Source organism: Schistocerca cancellata, chromosome 7, assembly GCF_023864275.1.
Source record: "Schistocerca cancellata isolate TAMUIC-IGC-003103 chromosome 7, iqSchCanc2.1, whole genome shotgun sequence".
Classification (NCBI taxonomy): domain Eukaryota; kingdom Metazoa; phylum Arthropoda; class Insecta; order Orthoptera; family Acrididae; genus Schistocerca; species Schistocerca cancellata.
Window position 1 is genome coordinate 343097683 of NC_064632.1, and position 18389 is coordinate 343116071.

The 18389-nt window shown below is 39.7% G+C and overlaps 1 protein-coding gene across 1 annotated transcript in view; it reads right to left on the bottom strand.

Moving 5' to 3' along the window:
• LOC126092760 (protein bark beetle) overlaps positions 1-18389 on the bottom strand; it is a 380473-nt gene that overhangs the window by 212723 nt on the left and 149361 nt on the right. The window contains exon 2 of the mRNA XM_049908487.1: positions 7741-7904. Coding sequence (XP_049764444.1) covers positions 7741-7904 — 164 coding nt within the window. The remainder of the gene's footprint in view (positions 1-7740; positions 7905-18389) is intronic.

The following is an 18389-nucleotide window of genomic DNA, read 5'->3' on the forward strand; positions in this document are numbered from 1 at the left end:
CTGGCTTCTCACTCAAGTACTGGCGAAGTAAGGATCCTGGAGAAGGGGGTGGGAAGGGTTGCCTGTCTTTGGGTCTATCTTCTTTCTCTTCTTTGATCTTAGCAACCATTTCTACTTTTTCCTTTCTTACTTCTCACTGGACTAGCGGTCTATCTTTCCCTCTTTACATATTCATACACTTCTATCACTGAAGCACTTCTTATTTTCTGTGGTTTCCAATAACCTTCAATTTATTTCATATAAGAAGGCTGAAAAATCAGGATACACAGACACACACACACATACACACAACGAAACACGAAGATGCAAACAATGAAAGTACAGATAAAAATGATGTAAGAACCGTCAAGTGTTCACATAGAGAAATATGTACACATGGCTGTTTATTGTGATGTTTCTACATCGCCTAGTTATTTGAGAAAACTATCAAGTAGATATTTATTAATATGTATATACAGAAAATATATGTATAAGAACAATGACATTTCTGTATCACATATGTACATAAAGATACAAAAACTATGATAATTTCATCAGGGATACATAAGAAGGAAGTGTGAGTAAACACATAAGAAGGAAGTGTGAGTAGTTAAGGAGAGCATAAGCTAAGGAGGAACTAATGAGCATAAGATAGGGAGGAACTAATTGTGATAATTACTCAGGAATGTCAGTCGAACATTTGTTCTGACGATTTGTAGGATAGTGGGCCAAATGTAGCATAAGTAAAGGTATGATATATAGAATAATATATATGTGGTGTATATTGGAAGCGTAATGGAGCACTCTAGGGGATTAAATGAAGTATTAAGAAGTGAGTGTTAAGAGCAAAATGGATTTAGTTTCCACAAAATATTTAATTATAGTGTACATAGAGATGTATACTAGGGAAATGAACCATGAGGCCTACTCAGGAAGGATGAGGAGGGTGCACCCAGCATGTATTGGATATAAAAGGGCAGGTAGGCAGGCCTAGGAAAGGCTGACCTATACAGTGCGGACAGGGGCAGCAAGAAGGGGATTGACCTGTACCATGGGGCATACCTGCCAAAACAGAAGGAGAGAGTGCACTCACAGGATCAACCCATATGTAAGGTATAGGTACTGTTCCTAGAAGGGAAAGGACAGTATAGTGACAAAAGTCACAAAAATTTGTAGAGATTATTCTGGTAAGTTTGGATTCTTTATTCCATCCACTACCATTGTTATATTTTATGTTTATGAGTGTCAGAAAGAACACTTTCATTTTCCCAGAGTTCCTCCAGACTACAAGCTACATTGGATAACGAAACTAATATGTACTAAAAAAAACAGTACAGAGAAGTGGAGTAAAGAATGACATGATTAAGTGTGTATGACACCTGCAGTTTGTGATTGGAAATCAAGAATGTTGTCCACCCAATTACTAGATATAAAAGTACTAACTCCAATAGAAGGTGAAATGCTCAGATAGTTATTATCAAAATGAAGAAAGAAGAGCTAAATATTAAGCACACAATTACTAGAAGAAATATAATGAATACTGATTAAAATGTGAATTAGCGTTATGGGAAATATTAAGGTACATAATGAATATGTATAAAATATCGTGTGTTCGAGCTAAGGGGAGTGCCTCGAGAATTTTGGGGTAAATTCTAGAGACTCTCGGTCTTCCATCATCTCGAACACTCAAGTATGAGTGTGGGAGAGTGGAGATGTGTCTACCGCACAACCGGTTTTTGTGCATGCAGGGTGGACATGTATTGGGAGAATACTGCAATCGTGGTGGTCGATCAGCACAGGCAAGTGTTTGCTGCTCGCGCCATAGAAGCTGTATGTGATGTACAAGGAGCAAGCATGTGTTATTCTTTGATGGTGTAATGACTGTAATTGTTATGAACAAATGAAATATGATTTGACTAGGATTCTTAATTTGGGTATTAGACTTGCTAGAAGCAAGAACTGTCTTTGAATTTCTGGGGATTATTAAACTCACCACATTGTAAATATACTTAATTGTATCTGATTGTTTAAAGACTCAATTGACTTGCAAGAATTTGTATACTTAGGTGAGACTTGTGGAAATGGAAATATACCAGAACTGAAACGAAAGTATTATGAGAGTACCTAGTTATTTCAAGAGCCGAGAGAGAGAGAGAGAGAGAGAGAGTTTCTTTTTAATCCCTCTAAGCAGCATTACTTCTTCGGAGAAGAAGTTGTGGAGGTCGATGCAGTCGTGTATCCGGAGAAGAGGATCGGCTGAACGTTTCAAGTAAGTCAATTGTAATAAAAGAAAAGGAAAGTGTGCAATCCAGTTTTGCACCACTTCTCTTGTCGCTAAACCATTAGAAATTGCCAGAGACTGCATTATTTATCATTTCAACATTTTAGCAGCATTACACACAATCTATGCATTATGACATGGCAGCTTGAATGTGTGAGTGAAATCAGCCAAAGAAGTGTTCTACAGATACTACAGTCCAATGCAATTCACATTTTCCACATTTCACTCAATCAACAGCTTCATGGCAACTACTTTCAAAATCAGTTATTGATAGTTGAGTCCCATCAATTAAACATGGAGCAATGATGTGTTTTTGAAAAGCCTGCACCACTTGCTTATGGGTCAAGATTGTTGTTTATCATCTTCTCTCAGCCAGCAAAGATTGATTTGTCAAAAAATGAAAACTCCAGGTTGGAATATCAACAATATAAGGAAAAGGATAGATTGCTATTCATCTTAAAGATGACATGCTGAGTTGTACACAGGCACAATGAAAAGATTGCTACACATTTAGCTTTCAACGAGTCTTCTTCAGAAAAGGAAACGCACACACATTCACTCACACAAGTAAACACACCTAATGCACACAAAAATACAGTATCCAGCACTCGGACTGGTCTGAGCTGCCGGAAACAGTAGTCATGTGGTCATGAGGAGTGCTTGCTTGTGTGAATGAATGTATATGTTTTGTGTTTGTGTGTGTGTGTGTGTTTCCTTTTCTGAAGAAGGCTTCGGCTGAAAGCTAAATGTGTAACAGTCTTTTTTATTGTGCATGTCTGCAACTCGGCGTGTCATCTTTATGGTGACTATCAGTCTTTCCTTTTCTTTATATTGTAAAGACTGATTTGTCAGTGATTTGAAAATGATATTTCGTCTGTGACAGAATTTTGCATAGAAATGTAGCATAACTTTTCACATTCTGTAGACAACATTCAAAGACTTTTAATTAGAATAAATAATTCATTTATTTAAATAAATAAATTAAAGTCTTTGAATGTTGTCTACAAAACCTGCAAAATTACGTGGTATTACTATATACGATTTTGTTTGCAGATGAAATATCATTTACAAACTATGGAAAAATGAATCTTCACAACATGCACTACTGGTCAGCTAAAAATCTACACTGGCTGGGAGAAATCGATAACCAGTTGCTTTGGTCTGTAAATGAGTGGTGTGTCTTTTGAAGAACTGCATCACTGCTCCCTGTTTTACTAACAGGAATCAATCATCTGCAGTTCCATTCACATCACACGTTCATATGCAAATATGGCTACATACTGCTGAATTAATTTTAATTTAAATACCAGTCCAAGTTACTAGTTGCTGCTCACTACCTTTAACACATTACAAAAATAGAAATGCTTCAACAGTACAGGAGCAGTCACGGAGAAACTTTTTCAGTTTGTTTTCAAATTTAACTTTGCTATCTGTTGGTCATTTTATATCACTGGGTAAGTGATAAAAAATTTTGGTGGCAGCATTGGGCACCCATTTTTGTGCTCAATAAAAACATAAGGTGGAGTAAGGAATGCCATTTTTTCTTCTGAAATTGTCATTGTGTGCATCATTGTTCATTTTGAATTACAATGGATTATTCACAACGACTTCATAAGGGAATAAAATATATAATGTGAGGCAGTAGGTATAATGACAAACTTCTAAAACAGAAGTCTACAAGATGACTGTGAGTGAGTCCACATATTATTCCTACATCATGTTTTTAACAACGAACATTTCTTTCTTAGAGAGGAGTTACCCCAAAACATTACTCTAAATGACATTAAAGTACAGAAAATATGCCAACATATTGATTTGTCTTGCCCAAGATTTGCAATGATTTGAAGTGAAAATGTGGCTGAACTAAGTTTTTTTTTATTATTATTATTATTATTATTAGTTAAGGAGTTCCCCAATGTGTTTTGTTCCATTTTAAATTCTCATCAATATGGAGACCTAAATATTTTGCATTTTAAATTCTCATCAATATGAACACCTAAAAATTTTTGAAGTTTCCACGCTAGTTATTGTTTCCTCACCATGTGTTACATTTGTCATTGTTGTAGTACCTCTAGATGTGCAGAACTGAATACGTTGTATCATTCTGAAATTGAAAGTGAGACCACTGGGGATCAAACATGGGGGCCTCCATAACAATAATCAATCATACTAACCTTTCAGCCATGGAGGTGGTCTTAATTGTCAAAATAAAAGCAACTCTCATTTCTTGGATACGGTGAATCTCATCATTATTTGACGCACGGTAGAAGACCTATATACTGTGATCCGATATACCGCAGATTTGGATATAATGTGGTATAAAGTACATCCCCAAAATAAAATATCATTTATGAATGAGTTTTGCACTGTCAGTATATTTTATAAACTTGAAAAAGATCTTATTACATTCTGCCTTTCTGCAGTGTAATGTACTGCTGCAACCTCCAAGCTTTCTAAACAATAACCAAAGTAGATGGATTTAAGTAAATTCAACAGTTGGTTTGTCTTATCATCATATCAGGATGGTTGAAGCTTTTATGCATATCTCATGGTTAACATTGTGACACAATCGATAAAGGGACTATGCAACAGTGCTTCACAACAGTTGAAATGAGCACAACCATTACGTGGATGATAGACTATTCATTCTTTTTCTAGATTTCTGTGTACTTGTCATTATGTCACAGAACGAGTAAGCTTATTCTGTCGGTGATAAACTAAAATTATTGATCGTGTGAAGAATGGTGAATCTAAAGCAAGTTAATCACATGAGTGTGGTAAACCTGAAGGAACAATCATGGTGTGGGTGAAAGAAGAGAACAGACTTAGAAATTTTGGAAACACAGTTGAAAGTGATGTGAGAACGGACAGAAAACGGACTAAACTAGGAAAAGACAGTGAACTTGACAAATGCATTTATAGGTGGTTTTTAATAATAAAGAGAAGTGAAGGTTTGCCACTTTCTGGGCCATATGGGAGATATGAAACTATGAGCAGAATTTAACACAGTACCGAAAGTCTTAAACCAAAACAAGGCCTCTGGAGTACATGAAATTCATTCCAAATTACTGAGATATCATGAAAGCCAACAATGACAAAGCTATTCCACCTGGTATGCAAAATATATATGATAGGCAAAATACCCACACACTCCGAACATGAATGTAATAATTCCAGTTCCAAAGAAGAAAGGTGCTGACAAGTGTAAATATTACCAAATAATCAGCTTAATAAGGCATGACTGCAAAATACTAAGGCAAATTATTTACAGCAGTATGGAAATACTGATAGAAGCTCATTTATGTGAAGATCAGTTTGAATTCTGGAGTAATAAAGGAACATGTGTGGAAATACTGATCTTACAACTAATCTTAGAAATATACCAAAAAAAGTCAGACCTATGTTTGTAACATTCTTCCATTTATGAAAAGATTTGTTGACTGTAACACACTCTTTGAAATTCTAATGATAGCAGGATTGAAATAGAGGAAGTGTGATATTGTCTACAACTTGTACAGAAGCCAGACTGCAGTCACAGGACATGAAAGGCAAGTAGTAAATGAGAACTAGGTTGTGCCTATCCCCCATTTGATTCATTTCATAGACTGAGCAAGCAGTAAATAAAAACAAAGAGAAATATAGAAAGGAAATTAAAATTTAGGGAAAAAGAATAAAAATTTTACGATTTTTCAATGGCACCGTAATCTTGTCAAGCACAATAAAGAACTATGAAAATACAATGAATAGACTGGATACTGTTTTGAAAAGGTGTTATAAGACGAACATCAACAAAAGTAAAATAAGGATAACAGAATGCAGAATGTAGTCAAAATAAATCACGTGGTGCCGAGGGAATCAGATTACGAAATGAGACACTGGAAGACAATATTTGCTATTTGGTTGTACAAGGAACTGGTGGTGGTCAAAGTAGACACAATATCAAATGTACACTGGTAATAGCAAGAAAAATATGTGTGAGAGAAATTTGTTAATGTCTAATACAATTTCTAGAATTTTTAGTGTTAGGAAGTCTTTCTTGTTAGCATTTATATGGAGTGTAGTCTTGTGGTGTGGATGTGAAACACGAGTGTTAGGCAGTACAGATGAGAAGCGAACAGAGTACTAAAGAATACTGCTCAAAATTAAATCAGTAGATCACAGATCATATAACTAACGAAGAAGTGCTGAATCAAATTGGTGAGAAAAAGAATTTATGGGACAACTTGGCTAAAAGAAGAGATCAGTTGTTAAGACACGTCCTAAGGTGTGAGCAAGTAGACAGTTTGGTGATGGAAGGAAGTGTGGACGACCACAGTTTTACAGTAAGCAGGTTCAAATGAATGTAGATTGCAGATATGAAGAGGCTTGCACACGATAGACTAGTGAGGAGACTATTCAGACTGAAGACCACAATAACATCTCTCAACAAAACTCCTACATTGTAACAGAACACTGGCTGAGCTGACTAGCCTCAAGTAAAGGAATTCTAGGTTTGCCAAACTCAAATCCAACCATTGTTGGCAGAACCACCTAAGGTGTTCACCGTTAGAAACATACTCACGGAGCATGTTTAGTTTAAGAAGTACTATAAAGACAGAGAACACAGTTCTACTTGTTGTTATGGTAAATTGTCTCAAGTACTTCAGAGTGCGGCAGCAAAGTACCAGTGATGACGTATCTGAAAAGCTACTTCAGCAAGGTTATGAAAATCCTTATAGGTCCACTTAAATGTTCACGGGGTTCAGACTTATTTTAAATATGTATGAATTTGTTATCTGTGGCCACACAGAACAATGGTTCATTATCTGAGAAATTATCTAAAACGATTCAACATGAAAGAACCATAAGAGCCAAAATTAATACAAATATGAAACAGATCAAATAACTAAATGTCTATACATTGTTGTGCAGTCTGTCATTCACCATTTTGAGGAATCCATTTACATGTTGAAATAGCGAAATGCTTTATGCTAATATTGTGCCTCAGTAGCTCAACGTATAAGTGTCATACAAAAAGAGTTGGCCCTATGATATTGTTCTGTCACTTATTGCTTCTTTTACCTTAGACAATGACTGTGAATCTGAAAAATACCGAATTTCACCATGGATCAATGCCCATGTTGAACAATAGGTTCCCATTTAACGAACTCCCTATGTCAGTCCAAAACTCTGAGGGAGTTAAGATGCACCACCTTCAAGTGTACCATGATTACTAAAGCACTGTGGTGTTCAAAACCAACCTGCAGGATATGGACAGCTTTTTTTTATTTTAGTTAAGAAAAAAGTGTGTCAGAGACACTGGTTCTATTTCTCTCATCCATTGTTCTTCTGTACACTTAGCCCCCTACCCCCACCAATAAGTTCTCACTTTCTTCCTCCTTTCCTTGTTCACACAAATGTGCATTGAAAATCTCCGCACGTGTCAATGTAAAAGGGGTTGTCACTACACATACATACAATGACTTTCTTATGGCACTTACTTGCGTGAATTTGTGCAGACAGATCTCCATGTGTTGCCGTGCTTGGCCTGCACCCTCCCTACAGCAGTTGTGGGTCCATCCACCAGTCGTAGTGTGGCTGGCTCTCCAAAGGGCACTGCATCTTGTACAGGGCCCTCGAGCACTATGCGAGAGTCCCAGGTTCCCTGTTAATAACACCACAAAATATAAGGCACTGTCAGCATATGTTAATAACAAATGATTTTAGTAAATAAACATTAAGTAATTAAATGTTAATGAGAAAAGTTATCACAGTCCCAACAGTTTGCAAACAATCATCGTCTTTTAATAAATTCCACTCCATCTAACAGTGTTGCAAACTCAGACAAAACTGATTTTCAGTGATTTCCAAGACATGTTTTTTGAAAAGTCATAATGTCTGATACATACGACATCAATGTGACAAAACTGCAGCTGTAATGTTGTTTAATCAGTCTATTATATACAAAACATACAGCAAAATATTCCACACAATACTAATACATTATAGGAGCTACGACCATTTCATTTTAGCTGGCACTCTTTGTGTACAGAAATAAACTTCTCTAAAAGCTATGATTTAGTCGCGAATGCTATGTCACTGCACAGAACATAACAGTAAGTGATAAAATTATGTAACACTGAATATAAGTCAATTCTGATCTGTCAGTTGAGGATAGTTTAGTGCAGATGAAAACCCTACAGCTACTGAAAAATATTTCTTTGTAAGTGCTGTGGAAGAAGACATGCCTGGCAAAACTAGATGGAAAGGATCTGTTGTTTCCAACAAATAAAAAAAAGAGAGAACTGTCAGTTCAATAGCGTTCCATGACAGCCCTTTTTTCTCAGAACAGTATGTTAGAATTTCATACAATAAAATGTATTTCTCGCAAATCATTAAACATAAAGTGAATGAATGAAGAGACACAAATTGCCTGGAATCTGTTAGAAACTATATCAGTAGTGTAACTGGCATGACAGAATGGTCCAAAATTATTATGCTTGAATATAGCTCTCAAAATTCCATATTTTTTTCCTTGGAAGTGTTTTGGTACATTACGCATACTGGATGTCATGAAAACAATCTTTCTCGTGATGACTGCTTTTACAATGCTTGGAAGAAGGGAATTAGGGTAAAGGGGGGAGGGGGGGTGTCTTATTTAATTCTTCATAAGAAGATAAGTGACCAAGTAACACGAAACGGGAAAAATTAGTATATAAAACATCAAAATATTGGACTGATAACTGGTACACAATGGGAAGTGCAGAGGCTCTTTCTAATAATCTGCCTAACTCAGTAAAGGAAAGAAAAGAAATTACGCTCTTGAGAAATAGATTAAAAGTATATCTGATAAAAAAAATTACATGCATTACAAATACTTGTACAGTAACTAAATCTGGGGCATACCTGGAAGATGGTTACAAAAACTATGTATCATGTAAATAAACCCTTTTACTGTAGTTTTTTAATACACTCCTACATTTAGATTCACTGTAATTATGCATCAATATGTTTTAAAATGATAAATGGAATCGAAATATACTGTAACCTGTCTGCTCGTAAAATTATATGGCGCATCGGATACTCTCAAGCTGCCATAAGGCAGGTAGAACTCACAGGCGGCGCATAAATAAAGTCGTGGTTTTTATTTAATCGCAAATGTTCATTCTAACAAACTGCATACATTATAATAAACAACTATTTTTACTAATGGCAGATGTTTTTCTCTTCATTATTTTAAGAATCATAATGAGTAAAATTGTGGCGTCATTCTTTCAGTATTCACTCTGCACCCAATAGCTGTAGGAATATTTCACGTTTTGAACTGAAATTGGAAACACATTACACGGTAACATAACGGTATAGTCACTGTCGTATCCGCGAAAAGAATACAGGATGCAACAATGGCAACAGCGCCGACAGAACTGGCGGTTTTTAGTGATTCAGAATTAGGAGCTCAGAGACAAAGGAAAAAACGTACGCACTTACTCGTTCAAAAATGTGCTAGGCTCATCTGCACGGGGGTTACTAAATCGCCATTTCGTTAGATGCCGAGTCTGATGTGGACCGCCATTTATAACGCCCAAATCCACGAAGAAGACTCACTAGCTTTCAACAAAGTCCGATCCTGTCATGGGGAAAAAAAAAACCACTTCAGGGGTTGAAACTATAAATCATCGCAATGTCCAGATATCGGTTTACCGTCTCCTGGTGTTTGCAGCTTATCGCTTTCGACGTAATTGCTAAAAGTTACGACGGAGTTTGTAGTGCCATAACATAAATTAACCGACCAATCCAGACAATCGGTAATTACCGCAATATTTATTTAGAGGAGCTATTGAGAACCTTAAAGCACGTCAACAACTGTAACAGGAAAAAAGAGTGCCTAATGTTTAATGATACCGTACAGGGACAACAATGTTATGCGGAACTTTTGCAGCGCATTATAAATCACGCGTAAAAAAGTATAACGACTAAACAATACATCTAGTGCCTGGTCAAGCTAGGTAATCACCTAGCAGGATGACTGTGCATTTTTGAGAACTACTTAATTACGCTGTTATGCTGTAATCTTGGCCCGACATTCTTCCGCATTACTTCTCTGGTAATACTTCGTTTTTTATTTGTAATCTACCCCGAGTACACAGACAGCTGAATTTGTTTCTCTCGGAAGCATCCTTCCATCACGTCATCCATCGTCCTCTACATGTCTAATGATTGCGCTGGCGATGAGACATTAAACTATAACCCGCCCACTTCCACCATCCTCTAGTCCTCCCGTTGGACTCTTCAACAATATCGCATACGTGTTGTCCTTTCATATTACATTGCCGCGCGGGATTATCCGAGTGGTCTGGGGCGCTGCAATGATGGACTGTGCGGCTGGTCCCGGCGGAGGCTCAAGTCCTCCCTCGGGCATGGGTGTGTGTGTTTGTCCTTAGGATTATTTAGCTTAAGTAGTGTGTAAGCTTAGGGACTCATGACCTTAGCAGTTAAGTCTCATAAGAATTCACACACATTTCAACATTTTTGAACATATTATATTAACTGCCATTAGACCTTTTCTCCCGTTACTTTCTCGCTTAGTATCCGGCGGCAAAGAACTTCGTTGATTCGGTAATATGTATGCAATCCCTGTGGCTACAGAGGAGTCACCCGCGTAAGTGCTATGATCGCTGAGACGGAGAAAGGCGACCTCTGCCACAGGGAGGGGCAGGCGCTCGGCTTAACGGTTCTGGAAGGCGGAGAGAGCGGAGTGTCAGCAAACTGCAACCTGCTTCCCGATATAGGCGAACCTCCAGCACAATTATAACACGTACCACGTGATCGTGCATTATTTGTACATGTCGACGAAACATGCAAAACGTGCGTTCCCCATAATAGGCAACTTGAGTGGCCGAAAGTCATGGGGCAAGGGTTGTCCCTTTTGATCAACGCAATCCGGGTGACAACCGTTTCAACTGGATGCCGCGTACGGTGCTACTGTAACAGTATGCTACGAATAGGTGTGTAGTTATCATTCCAGCGCATCGCGAGTTGGTCGACTATGACGGTGGGATCGTAAGCGATTCACGACGTGTGGGAGATAATATACGCGGAGGTAATTCAAAAATTTAGTCTTCCAGTACATAGGTCTAGGGTGCATCTTCAAAATTGCAGCAGACACAATGTTTCTACACTTATAAACCACTGCACAGGGTACACGTCACCTCGTCTCCACTTAGCCATATGGAGCGATCGAAGGTCTAATATCAATCCGATCTGAATGTAGGGTCCCCCTGAATAGGTCAGGCGTGCACTACACGCAGGAAGCGGCTACAAGGGCAGCGGAGTACGTGTGGAGTGCACATGTGGGTTTTTTAGGTTAGAGAATTCCCTCCCTAGGCCTGACAAGACGCCTCCTGAGACGCGGCAAGGTAGGAGTAGGCAAAATGCAACCGGGAATAACAATATTAATGTGCTAATAGTAAACTGCAGGAGCGTCTAAAGAAAGGTCCCAGAACTGCTCTCATTAATAAACGGTCACAATGCCCACATAGTACTAGGGACAGAAAGTTGGCTGAAACCAGATGTAAACAGTAATGAAATTCTAAACTCAGATTGTAGCGATAAGAAGTGCAATAGTATCGAAGGAAATTGACGGAGATCCGAAATGTGAAATAATTTGGGTGAAGGTCACGGTTAAAGCAGGCTCAGACATGGTAATTGGATGTCTCTATAGCCCCCCTGGCTCAGCAGCTGTTGTGGCTGAGCACCTGAAGGATAATTTGGAAAATATTTCGAGTAGATTTCCCCACCATGTTATAGTTCTGGGTGGAGATTTTAATTTGCCGGATATAGACTGGGAGACTCAAACGTTCATAACGGGTGGTAGGGACAAAGAATCCAGTGAACATTTTTTAAGTGCTTTATCTGAAAACTATCTTGAGCAGTTAAACAGAGAACCAACTCATGGCGATAACATATTAGAACTTCTGGTGACAAACAGACCGGAACTATTTGAAACAGTTAACGTAGAACAGGGAATCAGCGATCATAAAGCGGTTACTGCATCGATGATTTCAGCTGTAAATAGAAATATTAAAAAAGTAGGAAGATTTTTCTGTTTAGCAAAAGAGACAAAAGCAGATTTCAGAGTACCTGACGGCTCAACACAAAAGTTTTGTCTCAAGTACAGATAGTGTTGAGGATCAGTGGACAAAGTTCAAAACCATCGTACAATATAAGTTAGATGAGTATGTGCGAAGCAAGATCGTAACAGATGGAAAAGAGCCACCGTGGTACATCAACATAGTTAGAAAACTGCTGCAGAAGCAAAGGGAACTTCAGAGCAAACATAAACATAACCAAAGCCTTGCAGACAAACAAAAATTACGCGAAGCGAAATATAGTGTGAGGAGGGCTATGCGAGAGGCGTTCAATGAATTCGAAAGTAAAGTTAAGTAAAGTTCTATGTACTGACTTGGCAGAAAATCGTAGGAAATTTTGGTCTTACGTCAAAGCGGTAGGTGGATTAAAACAAAATGTCCAGACACTCTGTGACCAAAATGGTACTGAAACAGGAGATGACAGACTAAAGGCCGAAATATTAAATGTCTTTTTCCAAAGCTGTTTCACAGAGGAAGATCGCACTGTAGTTCCTTCTCCAGATTGTCGCACAGATGACAAAATGGTAGATAGCGAAATAGACGACAGAGGGATAGAGAAACAATTAAAATCGCTCAAAAGAGGAAAGGCCGCTGGACCTGATGGGATACCAATTCGATTTTACACAGAGTATGCAAAGGAACTTGCCCCCTTCTTGCAGCGGTGTACCGTAGATCTCTAGAAGAGCGTAGCGTTCCAAAGGATTGGAAAAGGGCACAGGTCGTCCCCGTTTTCAAGAAGGGACGTCGAACAGATGTGCAGAACTATATACCTATATTTCTAACGTTGATCAGTTGTAGAATTTTGGAACACGTATTATGTTCGAGTATAATGACTTTTCTGGAGACTAGAAATCTACTCTGTAGGAATCAACATGGGTTTCGAAAGAGACGATCGTGTGAAACCCAGCTCGCGCTATTCGTCTACGAGACTCAGAGGGCCATAGACACGGGTTCCCTGGTAGATGTCGTGTTTCTTGACTTCCGCAAGGCGTTCGATACAGTTCCCCACAGTCGTTTAATGAACAAAGTAAGAGCATATGAACTACCAGATCAATTGTGTGATTGGGTTGAAGAGTTCCTAGATAACTGAACGCACCATGTCATTCTCAATGGAGAGAAGTCTTCCGAAGTAAGAGTGATTTCAGGTGTGCCGCAGGGGTGTGTCGCAGGACCGTTGCTATTCACAATATACGTAAATGACCTTGAGGATGACATTGGAAGTTCACTGAGGCTTTTTGCGGATGATGCTGTGGTATATCGAGAGGTTGTAATAATGGAAAATTGTACTGAAATGCAGGAGGATCTGCAGCAAATTGATGCATGGTGCAGGGAATGGCAATTGAATCTCAATGTAGACAAGTGTAATGTGCTGCGAATACATAGAAAGAAAGATCCCTTATCATTTAGCTACAATATAGCAGGTCAGCAACTGGAAGCAGTTAATACCATAAATTATCTGGGAGTACGCATTAGGAGTGATTTAAAATGGAATAGTCATATAAAGTTGATCATCAGTAAAGCAGATGCCAGACTGAGATTCATTGGGAGAATCCTAAGGAAATGCAATCCGAAAACAAAGGAAGTAGGTTACAGTACGCTTGTTCGCCCACTGCTTGAATACTGCTCAGCAGTGTGTGATCCGTACCAGATAGGGTTGATTGAAGAGGTAGAGAAGATCCAACGGAGAGCAGCACGCTTCGTTACAGGATCATTTAGTAATCGCGAAAGCGTTACGGAGATGATAGATAAACTCCAGTGGAAGACTCTGCAGGAGAGACGCGCAGTAGCTCGGTACAGGCTTTTGTTGAAGTTTCGAGAACATACCTTCACCGAGGAGTCAAGCAGTATATTGCTCCCTCCTACGTATATCTCGCGAAGAGACCATGAGGATAAAATCAGAGAGATTAGAGCCCACACAGAGGCACCGACAATCCTTCTTTCGACGAACAGTACGAGACTGGAATAGAAGGGAGAACCGATAGAGGTACTCAAGGTACCCTCCAGCACACACCGTCAGGTGGCTTGCGGAGTATGGATGTAGATGTAGATGTAGAATGTGAAGGGGCAGGGTCCCATTTCTACTACGACTGTACGGAAACGGAGACAAACAGATAACATACTTCAGTATCCACCCACAGACTTGTCCCGCTTTGCATTTCGATTACTCTGTGTATTTTGACTACAAAACGCGTCTTCATGCACTGTCTTGGTATTCTTTTTTTCAACGCTTTCGGACCATCTGTGGACCACTGTGCTTGGGTTTTTGCTGTGCTACAGTCGTCTGCCACTTCTGTTGTTCTTGATTAAGTTTATTAGCTGTTTTATTCTTAATACTCTAAGCTTTGCTGTTAGCCAGGCATTTCTTTATTTTCCCCAGAGCATTTCCTAATCTCATGGTGGCTTACTCCCATAACGGATGTTAGGAAGGGTCTGGTTTCAATAGCTAAATAGTAGTCACCCTTGTTAATCTTGCCTAGTATGTTCGGCAAGACTTTTATCTATTTACTTGCTCCACGTGGATCCAGTTGCTTTACTCTTGTCGGCTGCTTTGAAGATCTTATTGGACAGCCTATAGTTCACGGTTAGGTTTGTACCATCGTCTCCATCTGCACCACGGACCATAAATGACAGGGCTGAACGATGGCTGCGGATGTGGCTACGGACGAAAAGACGTGCAACTGTTGAGCAACTAACCGCCACGATGTACCGGCGGTCTAATAACAGCGTCTCCTCAACGACCGTTGATGCGTTTGCGCCTCCGCAGCAGGCGTCTGGTCACATGCACTCATGCTGTCTGCTGTTCATCAGCGACGAAGGCTGGAATTTGTACCCCAATACCGCAACTGGACGTCCACTGATCAGCGAACACCAGCATTTTCAGATGACTCATGTTTTATACTCCATCGGACAGATGGCCGTTGGCACGTAAGGCGTGAAACGTCTGAGTGCAAAAACCCTGCAACAATCATCGGAAGGGTCCACGTCGCAGGAGGGAGTGTTACAGTGAGGGAAATGATTTCGTGGCATTCCTGGGTACTCTCACCATTCTGAAAGACACAATGAATCAATATAAGAACACATATCAAGACCTCAGATGGAAATCCAGTTCCAAGCAAAGGAGGAAAGCAGAAAGGTGGAAGGAGTATATAGATGGTCTATACAAGGACGATGTTCTTGAGAACAATATTATGGAAATGGAAGAGGATGTAGATGAAGATGAAATGGGAGATGTGATACTGCGTGAAGAGTTTGACAGAGCACTGAAAGACCTAAGCCGAAACAAGGCACCGGGAGTAGACAACATTCCATCAGAACTACTGACAACCTTGGGAGAGCCAGTCCTGACAAAATTCTACCATCTGGTGAGCAAGATGTATGAGACAGGCGAAATACCCTCTGACTTTAAGAAGAATATAATAATTCCAATCCCAAAGAAAGTAGGTGTTGACAGATGTGAAAATTACTGAACAATCAGTTTCATAAGCCACGGCTGCGAAATACTAACACGAATTCCTTACAGACGAATGGAAAAACTAGTAGAAGCCGACCTCGGAGAAGATCAGTTTGGTTTACAAGAAATACTGGGACACGTGAGGCAATACTGACCCTACAACTTATCTTAGAAAATAGTTGACTGGAATACTCTCTTTCAAATTCAGAAGGTGCTAGAGGTAAAATACAGGGAGCGAAAGGCTATTTACGATTTGTACAGAAAGCAGATGGCAGTTATAAGAGTCGAGGGACATGAAAGGGAAGCAGTGGTTGGGAAGGGAGTGAGACAGGGTTGTAGCCTCTCCCCGATGCTATTCAATCTGTATATTGAGCAAGCAGTAAAGGAAACAAAAGAAAAGTTCGTAGTAGGTATTAAAATCCACGGAGAAGAAATAAAAACTTTGAGGTTTGTTGATGACATTATAATTCTGTCAGACAGAGCAAAGGACCTGGAAGAGCAGCTGAACGGAATGGACAGTGTCTTGAAAGGAGGATATAAGATGAACACGAACAAAAGCAAAATGAGGATAATGGAATGTAGTCGAATTAAATCGGGTGATGCTGAGGGAATTAGATTAAGAAATGAGACGTTTAAAGTAGTAAATGAGTTTTCCTATTTGGGCAGCAAAATGACTGATGATGGTCAAAGTAGAGAGGATATAAAATGTAGACTGGCAACGGCAAGGAAAGTGTTTCTGAAGGAGAGACATTTGTTAACATCGAGTATAGATTTAAGTGTCAGTAAGTGGTTTCTGAAAGTATTTGTGTGGAGTGTGGCCATGTATGGAAGTGAAAAGTGGACGATAAATAGTTTAGACAAGAAGAGAATAGAATTTTCGAAATGTGGTGCTACAAGAGAATGCTGAAGATTAGATGGGTAGATCACATAACTAATGAGGAGGTGTAAAATAGAACTGGGGAGAAGAGAAATTCGTGGCACAACTCGACTAGGAGAAGGGATCGTTTGGTAGGACATATTCTGAGGCATCAAGGGTTCACCAATTTAATATTGGAGGGCAGCAGGGAGGGTAAAAATCGTAGAGGGAGACCAAGAGATGAATACACTAAACAGATTCAGAATGATGTGGGTTGCAGTATGTACTGGGAGATGAAGTGGCTTGCACAGGATAGAGTAGCATGGAGAGCTGCATCAAACCTGGACTGAAGACCACAACAACAACAACAACAAGTATGTATTTATCCCTGGAGACCATGTCCACCCGTACATGGAGTTCGTTTTTCCTCGACAAGATGGCATCTACCAGCAGGACAATACAAAGTGTGACACAGCTCACAGTGTACGTGGGTGGTTCGAAGAGCACCAGGATGAGTTTGCCATACTCCTCCTGTCGCCAGTCTTCCAGGATTTAAACCCAATCTAGAATCTGTGGACTGACTCGATCAGACTGTGCGCACCGTGGATCCTCGGTCGAGAAACCTAGCAGAGCTGGCCACGGCACTGGAGTCATCAAGGCTCCAAACCACTATCGGTACCTTCTAGAACCTCACTGAGACAACTATTTTCTCTCTACATTATTTTTGTGTATCATATTGAGAATATGCACTCATCTATCATCTATCAGTAATATGTACTTTGTTACAACAAAAGAATTGGCAAGAGAGTGTGTATGCCACGGCACTGTGTGGCTTCCCAACTGTTCGAATAAAACCCTGCAGTAAAGCCTGGGATGTTCTCTCGTCACGATTCTAGTGACCTTCTTTTGAATAGTTGAAACTCTCTGTGATTCAGGTTGATTACCCACAATATAACGTCGCAAATCGTAAGAGAATAGAAATAACAGTAGTATGCCACTCTGGTTGCCTCTATGATACGAGGTGTGTTTTTTTAAGTAAGGTCCGTTTGAACATAAGTACACAACAAAAGGTTATTTCGAAAAAGCAAATTTATTTTCAGAAAGTACATACTTCATTCTATTTTTCTACACAGTTGCCAAGTTTGTTGAAACACGTATCATACCTCTCAACCGATTTTAAAATACCCTCTTCATAAAAGTTCCCATCTGCTCCGATAACCAAGAGTTCACTGCCGTTTTCACGTCATCGTAATCATTGAAATGGTTGCCACTGCGGTGTTGTTTGAGGTGGACGAACAGATGGTAATCGCTCGGCGCAAGATCAGGACTGTAGGGTGGGTGGTCCAAACCTTCCCAGCGAAAACTGTCCAATAAATCTCTGGTCTGACCTGCAGTGTGAGGTCTTGCATTGTCACGGAGAAGGACAATTCCCTTGTTTTGAATCGCTCTGCGTAGCTGTCTCACGGTTTGGCAGTATGCTTCTGCATCGATTGCGGTTCCTCGTTGCATGAAGTCGACCAGCAAACTACCATGCCTATCCCAAAACACCGACGCCATGATTTTGCGCTGGGACAGAGGCTGTTTGGCCTTCACATTTACAGGCGAGTGTTTGTGTCTCCATTCTACGTTTTGTTGCTTCGATTCGGGCGTGACATGCGAAAATGTTTCGTTCTCAAGAAGCCGTCACCTTCTTCC